We start from the raw sequence: 13,293 nt of genomic DNA on the forward strand, positions 1-13,293 counted from the left end.
ACTTCTCCCACTTTTAGGTATTATGTTAAAATACATCTGGGGCAATACAGTTTGACAAGCCAACAATGAGTAATAAGGAACTAAAATATGAGCAGTTCTTAGACTGAGAGAAATGTACTTTCTTATTTTGATATTTGAGCATCTAACAAAACATACGTGGTTTCAGTATTGGGCAGGTCCTTCCTTACCACATCATCCCATCCCGTGTTATATACCTATTCCTATATTGGGCAAACTAATATAATTCAGGTACTGCCAAAGGAAAGAAACAGAATTTCTGGGAGAATTAAAAAAAATACATGCATAAAGAGACTAATACCACTTCTTTTTTTCACATTCAAAAGGGAAACAAAAATGTTTTTAAAAGTTCTGAAAGTTCTGAATTATTTAAAATACTATTTTGAATATTTAAACCAGATTCTAAGTGTTTGATAAAATCTCCAGCAACAAACATGCTCATATTAGAAGATAGGTAGAGCATAAGTCATTTCCCATATTTAGGCATCAGCTTCTTGGTAGTAATTTCTCAATTGATAATCAAAATTATCATTTTCTAATGTGTTTTGAAGACCAGATGAGCAGATTTATTGTAAGTTAACATCTTACGAGGTAAAACAGTTGAGTGGTCTCAACCTTACAGAGCTAAAATTAGCAACCACATGATTTATGAACAGCAGAAGATGAGGTTTGAAAAATCATGAGAAATAAAGACATGACAGTTTCACATTCATTTCCAGAGATAACTTCTGCCCTGTCTATGTCTTTTCATGCATTTGACCACAGTGTAATTTTCCATGAACTGACACTGCTCTACTCCCTTATTGTCCTATTCTTCCCCAGCTACAGGAAATATTCTAAATAAATTTTGATTGGGGGGGGGGAAATAAAAAAAAAAAGAAATCCAAACAATATGAATTTCTGAGTTCACAGGGCTTTTAATATACAAATGCAAGAGTGAACCCTTACCCCTTCCCTCTCATCACTCCTAATAATGAAAGCAAAGCTGCGAAGATGTCTGTGAACAGAACACATTTTGAATAGCACTACTGAGTTTCATCTGAACAGCTTCTGAGAACCTGTCCTGACATCTTTCCTTGGCTGTTGACAGTGTACAAATCTTACACGGGCAGATGTCTGTAAAACTCCAAGAGGTTTGGTCCTTGTGAGCATTACATAAAAGTCATGAGACGGTGATAGCTGCACAGTCTGCTCACAACCAGAATTGAACTGGTACTCTTAAGGAATGAATGAACTAACAGTTGTGTTTGACCCAGCAAGTTTCTTTAACTCATCCATCTGGCTTCTTAACTTGTTGACTACATAATTTTGCATAATAATAGAATTATTATGCAATTTTTTATATTTTTCAATCACTGTCAAACATAGTAGTTGGGTTTAAGGAAAGGAAATCATTAAAAATCCAATAAAGACAGTTTCCTAATTAAGCTAGTTATCATTACTACCATGAAAACAGTAAAGAAATCCAAATAAATTTGGTTATGGTTCCTTATTTAATCTACATATCTAGAAATATTTAGATAGATTCTGTACCATGATCTATGTGATACATAGAATATAGACCCTTAGACTGGTCTCTGCTGATCCCAGTCTTTGAACAATTCAAGGCAATTTACATTAATTAGCATGTGGTTCTTAGTGGGGATGCTAAGATAATGTAAAATTTATTACAAGAAGCAAAGCTAAAAGCAGCACCTAAGACTTTATGCTGGCACTTGCTCGTGGATTTGATCCATGTTTGCTAATTCAATGAAAAAATATGTGACATTACTCTTTAGAGTTAGAATATTTTTCCTCTAGGGTAAGACAAGCTACTAACATTTCACATGATGGACAGCTAAGGAAAATTACGTTCTCTTAAATAATTTGTACTATCTTTTGCCATGTTTCCCTTGGAAGGAAGACACATATTTTGAATTCTTGAATAGGCTAAATACATTAATCACTAGCTTTCAAGGAAAATAAGTCGTAAGAATGAGCTCAAATAACCATTGTTAAAAAGCCTTGCTGCTGTGTTTGCTCTCCACAGATTCATGGCATTTCCACAGACAAGCCATTCCATCTGTTGCAGCAGAAGGGAGCTTGCTCTGATCTGGGCTAAGGGCTATATGCAAGACTCTCCTTTTCTGACTGTATAATAAAATATGTACAAAAGAAAATGAAAGATACAGCAGAATTCTACACTAATTATGCCAGACATTTTCACCAGCCCCACCCACACTATGGCTTGTTCCATTTTTACTGTAGCAGAAAAACATGCTGCATAGGATGTGGGAAGCTGGGATTATCTGTCGAATATTTTCATATTAATAAAGAGCTGAATGCAATGTATTCTTATTAGACATCAGGCTTTAACTGACAGGACTGCACCACATTGAGGAGATATTTCTGTCCAAGGAATACATTGAACCTGAACTCTTGAGTCTCTACACATTTACAACATCAGTCTCATCTGTATTTGGTAATGTCTCTCACTTCTGAGCTTTCCCATCTTGCTGCACAGGCCTTGCAGACAGTTTGTAGCTGATCCAACAATAATGAGATAGCGTCTCCAGCTACTTGGCTATTACTGTTAAGATCTTTCAACAGTGATCCCACTAAATCATTTGGTGAAATTGTGTCTTGACTTTGTCTGCAGTGGCAGTAAACCTCGGGTCTATACACTGAAGGCAAGAAGCTCCCTCAGTCTAGCAGCACAAAGAATGCGCAAAACTCATCAACCTGGTTATAGAAGAACCTCCCTCAGTAGAAGCAACTGATTTTGAACTGAAGGCAGAAGGAATCTGATACTAAACTGAGACTGTTGAGAGATGTATTTACCAAACTGCTCTGCCAAAGACCTCCTGTATCATCTAACAGTATGTCAATGCTAAGCAAACCCATGAGGTTTTTAGGCACAGAGTGGCGTGAGAAATTTGAAGCCCTTTTCCTTGTTACTGCCCATTGGCTTCTCTGGCTGGGTGAGTTACTGACAATCGCATAGCTAAGCTAGTCACACAAGGGGAAACAAAAGCTTCTGAGTCATAGTTTCTAAAAAGACCAGATGAAGCCCATCCTAAAAGTAAGTGTGAAGGTAAGAAATCATGTGTGACCAACTTAAATGAATGTGGGTGACCTATGTTCCTCCCATCACCTGTACCTGAGTTTTCCATGAACACAAGAGGATTGCACTTGTCTGGCTAAAAATGTTATGGGGATAAACATGTGAGAAACTGTAAAGCCCTCTGAAACTGTGGTACTTACCACAATGGTACCCGATGAAGCCTCAAAGGACTGTTGCAAATGGACAGAATCCCCCAACTTTGTGAACCTGCTACAATGGCTCTTTGGAGACATTGTAACTAAAAGCAAATATATCTGCTGTCCTGGTGCTGAGTAATATGAGTTCCTCCTAAACTTTGTGACTTGAATTTCAACACCACCATTAAATTATTTCAGCAGAGATTAATTTTCAGGTTTTGCTCCTTCTCAAGTTACTTAAATGTACACAGTCTTTGCTCTATATTTAGGACCACGAGCTTACGGTTCAGTGAATTCTCTACACTGTGTCCATTCAGTGTCTATAATGATTTTGAAGGAAGAGCTTGAGATGTAGTCTTTGGAGGCATCCAAAACTTCCACAACATTGACCGAAATTTGATTAATAGTCTCAGTCAAAAAGTTTTTTGAGTGGAGTTTTCTGCGTTTATTTCATTGTTTCAAGATCACATTCAGGTCAAGTATTTTTCAAAGCAATTACATACCTTGCTTGCCTGTATGTTTTCTTTGATCTGCAACAATTTTTCTAAGGGGAGGGCATTTACAGCCCAAATTATTCTCTTTTTTCCTAATAAATTACTCTAATAGTTCTATCAGAAGTATCTCAAAAGTGGACTGNAAAATCTTCCAGTTGTTGTTTTCTGAATATGCTAAGTGATAGTCAATCTTAATTACTAAAGTACTCAACAGGTACTGATGGATCTTCATCGTTAGCTGGGGTCTTCAGCATTTGCAGGAGCATTAAACAGTGAAAATCAGTTACAATTTATCTGATGATTTCTTTGGATGTAAAACTTCTGTGGTTAAGGGTGTCTCAGGTTGACTTAGAATCATCTCATCCATCACAATATTTTTGTGAGCTTATTTTGATACATCCACAATTTCTTCCAACATTAAATTGCTTATAGCAAGTTATTAAGAGTCTTCATAAGCAGGAATATGTCTGTGTAGCAATAACCTGGTCTTTTTTTTCATGAATATCATCAGAAACAGAGAGGTTTAATAGCAAGGACCAGCTTCTGTGTATAGTGGAGCCCTACAGCACTATATAAAACTACAGAGCTGCAAGGAAAGCAGCAGGTTACAAGGGAAACACTCTGCACCACATTGCTTCACAGCCAAAATCATTCCTTAAAATCCAAACAGCTCTAAATAACACATGGATATTTGTTTCAAACACCATTTGGAAGCTAGTTCAGTATCCTTGCATAATGAGCTGCAAAAGCAGTCATATCTAGGTTATATCACTTGGAGGGTCATCAGCCTAGAATATAATGGAAGGAACCTGATATTAGCAGATTCAATTCAGGCCTAATAAGCCTCAGGAAGAAGTGGAAATACATATCCTGAACCTGGCATGGCCTTAGAAATTATAGGAAAGTATCCCATCATTAAAACCAAGGAATTTCACAAGAGCAACATGTATCATTATCTTAATAAGTCAATATTTACAATCCCACAATCAGGACTGTGCACATGAACACATCTATGTAGGCAGAGGGAGGATGTGAAGCTCTATACTCTTTTCTTACACAAATGCATAAGGTATGCACTTGTAAAACCACACTGATTAGATAGATAACTGAAATAGTTAAAGCTATTAACTGAAACACTTGCCATAGAGTTCTGATGAATTGAAAAGTATGGGATACTTCCATATTTTCATCCGATTTTCAAGAAGGCTTTGTCCTATAATCAGTTCGCTGGTTTTGGGTAACCAGATCAAAGAACAAATCCATTGCAATTTAAAATTCTGCTTTAGTTTTCAGAAAGGTTTAGCATACACCATTCAGAGACTTGAAGTGTTATCTACAATGTTTAAACAAGCTACTGGGAAATAGCCACAGCAGAATACTCACTTTTTTAGAGGGATCATTCAATTCCTTACAGCTCTTCAAAGTACAGTTGCCTTGTTGTCCTATCTAAACATGGTAATAACCTATCACTATAAAACCAAAGCTCTTAAAACACATCCCCAGCTAAGTTTTAATAGCTCCAGCAAAGCAACAGTTATGCTGCTTTATTACAGCTGAGAACCTGTTCCTCTGTCTCCTAATTTTCAAGAGACAGATGTTTGCCTTCTGACTCTTACACCTCTCCTTACCCCTATGCTCCAGGAAATTTTTCTCCCCTTCAACATTCTCTCCACATGAAGAGCTTTGGCCAAAACTATTATTACCAATAGGGAAATAAGATCAGAAGTATGACCATCTCCTCCTCAGTCACTTTGGTATGCAGACAGAAGTGGTGAATGAGAAACAACAAGCAGCTTCTGAATCCAATCACATCCTGCAGTGCTGAATGTAGCACAGTTGCACATCCAGAAAAAATCCTGCTGTTCCTGTGACTGCAGAACCAATCTCCAAGTCAGTTGGAGTTTGCCAAATGAGCACAGCTATACAAAAAGAACACAGCCTAAGTATGCAGACATTTCATCATTTCACCTGAGAATCTGTAGCTGCACTTTGGATGATTTTCTCACAATTTATTTCCCAGACACTGAAAATCCCATCTTTCATTCCACCTCCTGTAGCAGGGACTTTGGTCTGCCAAGGACACCAAATAAAAAGATAACACATGCCAGAACAGAATAGGAGGTTAGCTGGAAGAACAGAGCAGTTTTATCTTAGCTGGAAAAATGAACAACAACAAGCACCCAGAATGTACACACAGTGCAGAGTAGGATCCCAAAACTTCAAATGACGCTTCCCTTGCCATTGCTTCACAGTAGCCTACACAGTCCCACATACCCTCATAAAACTCCAGCTTCCCTCCTTATCCTTAACAGGTCACAGACTTACACCTCAGTACCAGGAGAACCCAGAAGGATGAAATCTTACTGCCTCAGTCAACCCATCACGGAAGTCTAAGCAAAGTTACCTACGGGGCTTACAAGAGACGTAGTTTTTTCTGGAATATTTCAAGGACATGCCTAAGGCCCAGAATCTACTTGAAAAAAAGTTTCTCAGAACTAAATTCCACCTCTTACAAAAAAATTTTCTGACCCCTTAATCCTAGCACTTTATGGCCAGCCTCAGATCCTTTTGTGAGGATAAACGGCTTATAAGTGCTGGACTCTCCTGCCTCTTATTGTTAATACTTGACCTATCTCCCACACATACTGGGACTTCATGAAGAATCCCAAATAATTTCATTTAGAGTTTCCTTCTTCAGATTATTTGACACCAGCAACAACATGAAAATATGGGTAGGAGGGCAAAAGATACCTCATATATTAAATTGATTGCAGCAGAAAGAATTTCCCAAAACTCCCAAGACTGAAATACCTTGTTTGCAAACTTGTGAGTATTGCACCACCAAACTTTTCTGTGCAAGGTAAATATATAGAGAAGAACATGGTAAAAGTTATTTCTGTTTGCCAATAGATTTGCAAAGGCCTTCTAATCCAGTAAAATTTCCTAATGAAAACCCTAGCAAACTTATCTATGAGGAGAACTGGTCTTAAAGTTAACTGCATCACAGACAGAAGAAACTAATAGATATCAGTGAGATAATTTGAAAAGTTTTCTAACTGTACACATCAACAATGTGCTTTCATGAGAACTAATAAAGAAAAACAGACATTCCTTCTTCATATACTTTAACTACTGAGGTATGGTTCTCAGTGGCTGTGACTGCAATTTACACTAGGGTCACTAGGCCAGATATTCAATATACCACCACTAGACTCATCTGCCAGCAACTGGTTGGTTAGTAACCATTTCAGGCTGCAAATGCCTTTTTTGTTTTGGCAAAAACAGCACCAGCCATGGTGCTGAGCAACCAGAACATCATGGTGATGAATAGAAATTAGTCATGAACCGCTGTAGCATGGGTTTAATGATAATGATAAAGAAGGCAAGCTACTTCCTCACACTGATGCTTCTTCAGTGGTTTCAGAAGCAAACCACATCAGAGTGAAATGAGTCTGCAGAACAATACTATTTCAGTAAAAGGAAACTCAAGCCAACTATCAGAAGCACACCCTGACTGTAAAGGTGGCTGACAACAGAAAGGAGCCAAGCAGCTACTCCTTTCAAGCCAGGCAGAACATCCGTTCTCCCTCACAGTATCATTTCCATGAGGACATATCACACTGCATGCCACTAATCTGCACCCTGTTCAACTGTCAAGCCATTTAATGTAAATGATTTCCTGTTCTTCATGAATTTTTTTTTGTAAGATGGTTCTTGCCAAGGTCAGATATGACTCCACACCCAACAAAAAGACAGTGTAAAACTGCATTGCACTGGTAAAGGACTTACTAGCAAGTAACTGTGGTCTTTGGTTCTGTCCCTTCTCTTATCTCCTTTCTCCCTCTCACTCCAAGGCTTACAGAAAATCTGCACAGCTTGATACTGTTGCACTAATTTCCCATTAGGAAATAGATGCATGGCTCTACAAAAAAAAAAAAGGAAGGAATACCTTGCCTGGAAGCACAGCTACTGTTATAGCTCAGCTCCTAGGTATGCGTTTTACACATCAATAGTGGAGTCAAACTGAAAATATTAGAAGTACCTTGCAGTGTATTTCCTTTTCCTGTCTTTCTATGGATACTACTCACATTCATCATCATCATGGCTAGGCTTCGCGAATGAAGATTTGGGAAAGGCTCTATCCACATTTGTTACAAGCATGTTGGTGGCTTATGAGGTCAATACGAGATACACATGTCCGATTGCAAAAGGCACAGCAGAAAGATTCCTTAGGTAGTAAATTCTGCAAGACACGGTTCTTTCTGCATTGTCTTTTCTCCTCGAGATTGATCCTGTGTGCATTCTCAAAGGAAGCAGCAGCGTTATAGATGGTATGTCTCCAGACCTCCCGACTGGAGGCCAGAGTAGACCAGTTATGTTGATCAATATGGCCAAGGCTGAGATGTTGCTTCAGGGAGTCCTTGTATCTCCCCTTCGGGGCTCCTCTCTTGCGGCAGCCGGTGGCAAGTTCACCATAAAGCAAGATCTTAGGGAGGCAGTGGTCCTTCATCCTTGAGACGTGCCCTGCCCAGCGCAGCTGTGTTCTCAGCAGCATGTCCTCAATACTTGTGACTGCTGCTTGTTCTAGAACAGATGTATTGGTCACATAATCTGACCAGTGGATGTTTAGGATTGTTCGGAGAGAGCGTTGATGGAAGTGTTCTAGGAGTCGCAGGTGGTGGCGGTAGATGACCCATGATTTGGATCCATATAAAAGAGTAGACAGCACTATGGCTCTGTAAACACTGATCTTTGTGCTTTTCTTCAAGTGTTTATTACGCCATACTCTTTTATGGAGTTTTCTGAAAGCACTATATGTCTTTGCTAACCTGTTGTCTATCTCTCCATCAATCTTACCATCCGAGGAGATGAGGCTACCTAGGTAATTAAACTGCTGGACTGATTTGAGCTCTGATTGGCCAATGGTGATATGGGCATGAAGGAAGACTTCCTGAGGTGCAGGTTGATGCAGAACTTCTGTCTTCTTTAAGCTGACTTCCAGCCCAAAGAGCTCAGCAGTGTCTGCGAAGCAGGATGTTAAACGCTGCAGAGCTGCTTCTGTGTGGGCAACAGGGGCGGCATCATCAGCATAAAGCAGCTCCTGGACAAGATGGTTTAAGGCCTTAGTGTGGGCCTTCAGTCGCCTTACGTTGAATAGGCTTCCATCAGTACGATATCGAATGTAGATACCATCTTGATCATCAAGGTCTGCCATGGCCCTTTGGAGCATCATGCTGAAAAAGATTGTGAACAGAGTTGGTGCAAGAACACAGCCTTGTTTCACACCATTGGTTATTAGAAAGGGTTCAAAAAGTGCATTGCCGTATCTGACTTGGCCATGCTGATCCTCATGAAGTGAGATGATCATTTTAAGGAACTTGGGGGGACATCCTAAACATTCCAAAATCTGCCATAGACCTTTTCTGCTCACAGTATCAAAAGCCTTTGTGAGATCAACAAAGGTTACATAAAGACCTTTGTTCTGTTCCCTACACTTCTCTTGCAGTTGTCTGAGAACAAACACCATGTCTGTGGTACTCCTGTTGGCTCTGAAACCACATTGGCTTTCAGGTAGAATTTCTTCTGCTATAGTGGGTATTAGTCTGTTCAAAAGTATTCTTGCCAGGGTCTTGCCAGCAATGGAGAGCAGAGTAATACCATGGTAATTTGAGCAGTCTGATTTAATGCTTTTCCTCTTATACAAAGTGATGATGACTGCATCTCGAAGGTCTGATGGTAGTTCGCCTAGTTCCCAACAGCGCACCACAAACTCTTGAAATTTAGCATGGAGTGCAAGGCCCCCATGCTTCCAGACTTCAGATGGAATTCCACCAACCCCAGCTGCCTTGCCAATTTTCACCTGTTGTATGGACTACTTACATTAAAACTATGGCAAAACAGAAGAGCTTTCTACTGGAATTTCGCAGTTCCAACTAATATGGTGACACTGAAATAAAATCAGCAAGTTCACTACCATCTTACTGGGTATTTGAGAAACAGATATCTGACACTACTACCAGAGATTAATTTAAGGCATTAAGAACTGGAGACTTTCTCATACTGGCTCTAAAAGATTTTTCAAATACATGCTAAGTGATTTCAAAGCCCTAAAAATACACATACAAAACTGACTTATTGAAAGAAATGTCATGTGTTGTGTTTTTATAGTGGACTAGTCAAGTTCTTGAAGATCACAAAAGCATGGAAGATTCCAACAAGCAACTCTCTAGTGAATGTTAAGCACATCTTTATAGAAAATACATATGCAAGTACATGGGTATCTGTGCATTATATGCAAAGGCATCATCATTTGCCTTCTGAAGATTTATATAGATTTTTTTCTACTAAATAATGATAAGAATATCTAACCTAGTGAGTTAGACCCCTATCGGGTCTGGATGAGGAGGAGCTTGTTTTCCCCACTGCAACTTTGTATTAGTGGCTAGAAAGGAGTTTGTATGACACACATGTTTTGGCAGCTGCTGAGCAGTGCTCATACAGAATCAGCACTGTCTCTCCAGCATTCCCTCTGCATCAGTAGGCTGGGGATGGGCAAGATCTTGGGAGTGGACAAAAGTGGAACAGCTGACCCTAACTAATATTCCTTACCACTTGACATCTGGTCAGCAATAAAAGCTAAGAGAAAGGGGCAAAGGAGAAGAGGGGAAAGGCAGTAATTACAGTGATATGACTGAGAAGGAACTGGGGCCCTGAGAATCCTGTCTGAAAGAACATTTTTTTCCACTTGGCATAAAAAAATCAGAATGATTTGCTTTTGACACAGAAGGTGGCATCTGTTTTGCTAAATATAAAGAGAACACAATAAAATGTGATGGATTAGTTTACAGTACTGAAATTTATTTACAGATTTATGGTGATGTGTTGTTGGACTACTTTTAACCACAAGAATTACCATGTAATCCCAAAGTCAATTAATACTTTGAGATTACAATTGAAACTTCCACAGTGAAGTTTACTGTAGGAATGCTGCTCTTATTTTAGTAGCAATTAATATTAACTCTTTATTTTATTTATGCAGGGATTTTAACTCTGCCCTAATGTTAGAATGAACTGGGTAGTTTCAAACCTAGCAAAAGAAATAGATGTTACCTCAACCTAATCTGTTAACCATAACTGTAGTTCACAGGCTGACACTGAATTTTATCATCAATACACTCAGAAAGATCTGCAAGTTTCTGCTGTTTTCACTACTTTGGCTAAGGTGAAGTGCAAACCAAAACTAATTCTTACTGTAGTAAGGTTATGCCACTTGGTATTATGTAGTGGGTTGGCTTTTGGATTTTTAGGCCTTCCTTAGCAACGGGGTCAGAAATCTAAGGAAGTATTTCATATCATCCTTTAGCACAACACCACATATAAATAAGGCAGAGTTAAGAGAGCTCACTCTCTTCTCTATTCTGGTGCCTGAAGGCAACAGGTCTTTGCTTGTACAGGCCAGAGCCTGCTTGCTCCAACCTGCCGTTACCTCTGTTCTCTTCGGGAGGCGTGGGGAGTTGGTTGGTGCTTCACACAGTTCTGCTGTCTCATTCAGGGAAGTATTTAATTTGGGTTTTTGTATTTATTTGCTATCTCTCTATTAACGGGATATTTGGAGGATTTTTTTTTAGTGCTTTTTATCCTTGTTTCCCCCTCCCTTTTCCTTCCCCCTCCCCCCCCGGGAGCTCCCTATCATATGTACAATATATTCAAATTGTATATACAATTGTAAATATACATGTAAATATATATTTTTGATATAATTCCATTTTGATCAGACCTCTTTCGGTTTTTCTGTAGTTCATTTTTTTTCCCTTGCTTGAGAGAGTGGGAGGGGGGAGGAGACAGCTCGGACTTGGCAAGAGAGAGCCAGGCCAAACTTACACACATTGGCAGGAGGTGACAGCTTCAGCCTTGTAACTTAACCCACCCAGTGTATTTGGAACAGTATTTTATTAACTAGTTGTTCAGCTGTATCCTTGTACCTCTCTCCACCTTGCAGACCTAATAAAATCAAAAGCCAGAGCAACTAGTGAAATCAAAATTAAACTACCTCTAATGTTCCTATCGAGAAATATTAGTTTCATTCTGAGTTTAATAATAAATTCAGTCCACCCTTGCTATTGTTTTCCCATTTAAGTAAAACAGAAGACTATCATATGATTTTAAAGTCACAAAAGCATCCAGCATAAACAAGTCTCCTCTCAGCCCCCTCAAGTGTTAGTCAAATATCTGAAACAGAAAGTGGGATGAAAAAAACCACAAAAGAGTACATTTGTTCTTTCTCATCTGAGTGCACATACCGAAATATATATTTTATATATATATATATATATAGGTATATATGTATGTATATGTATATACATACATATAGGTATGGGTATATATATACCTAAATATAGAATATTCACCCACCACTCTAAAATACAGCCTTGACAAAGCAAAGGTCAACCACTTCACTCCTCCTTGGGTTGTGGATTGCAATCAGCTGGCCTTTCATTGCAGATACACAGCTAGAGAGGTGTGCAACTCTTAATGATTCTGTTTCACTGTGCATCTGAAAAGACAGATTCAGTCTTGATATCAATAGAGGGGCCATTTAAACTACATACTGTCTCCCCAGCACTGGGCAGGCTATGATTTTTGGAATTCAGACCCACTGGAGACAACATAATTTCAAGGTCAGGCTTTGCACAAAACCAGAGTTACAGCCTCCAAATCCAAGTGAAATTCTGCAAGTGGTGACAGATTTCTGGAAGGAGATTAAGAAGCAGGGACTAAAGAGGCAGATTAAATCCCCTTTGACTGCTTTCCTGCCACAGAGTAAATCTACATATGATTTCTGAGGTGGGTGATTAATAGAGGGACAGGAAAATCACATTTGAGCAAAGCCAAGAAAAACAGCTAAATTTAATGGGACATTTGTCCAAGTAAAAGCAAGACTCTTTCTGGAAATATACTGTGCTACTCACCTGCTCAGAATGTAATGATTCCAGCTCAGAGCTCCAATTACAGACAGGTGGCCAAACATATCTTTCAACCTATTTCTAGTTTCAATCTTCCACAAGTGCCAATCCAAAACAAACAAGAAATTTGACATCAAAAAGGAAAAAAAATTGTTCCCTTGATTTGTTTACAAGCCACTGCCCAGTTCTGAGTTGACATATGGACAACCTGAAGTTCATTTATTTCACAAGTAAGACAACGAGTATTTCAGAATTTTGACACCTATATCAGTGATGTTGAAGTCAGACAGGATTGCAGTGGATACACATCTGTGAGTTTAAAGCTCTTTATTTTACATGTCAGTATTTGGGAGTTCATACATGGAAGCACTAGCCTTTACTACCTTCAGTTTGCTGACTCACGACTGTAACAGGTAGGTCCAGGTATTATCTAACACATAAGCCAAAGTCACAGGAAAAATTGTTATTAGCAGAACTTTTCATATGTGCTCTCCCACTTCAAACCACCCCCTCCCCCCTACAGTAATTAACTTTTTTTGCTTTCTTGTGTTTATTTCCCCCAAAAAAGTCTCCCCCCT

At 39.0% G+C, this 13,293-nt stretch overlaps 1 protein-coding gene across 1 annotated transcript; it reads right to left on the reverse strand.

Moving 5' to 3' along the window:
• Window positions 1–2,012: 2,012 nt before the first annotated feature.
• Window positions 2,013–12,813, reverse strand: CDC20B (cell division cycle 20B; the record flags this gene model as incomplete). The annotated part of the gene is given in 6 exon segments (XM_017811089.1): window positions 2,013–2,148; window positions 3,542–3,632; window positions 4,894–5,029; window positions 5,721–5,822; window positions 6,923–7,100; window positions 12,722–12,813. Coding segments are annotated over 6 exon segments (735 nt in total), but the record flags the coding sequence as incomplete, so codon positions are not given.
• Between the last annotated feature and the right edge of the window lie 480 nt (window positions 12,814–13,293).

The sequence above is a fragment of the Lepidothrix coronata genome, unplaced genomic scaffold (assembly GCF_001604755.1).
Source record: "Lepidothrix coronata isolate B3197 unplaced genomic scaffold, Lepidothrix_coronata-1.0 Scaffold31, whole genome shotgun sequence".
Lineage (NCBI taxonomy): Eukaryota > Metazoa > Chordata > Aves > Passeriformes > Pipridae > Lepidothrix > Lepidothrix coronata.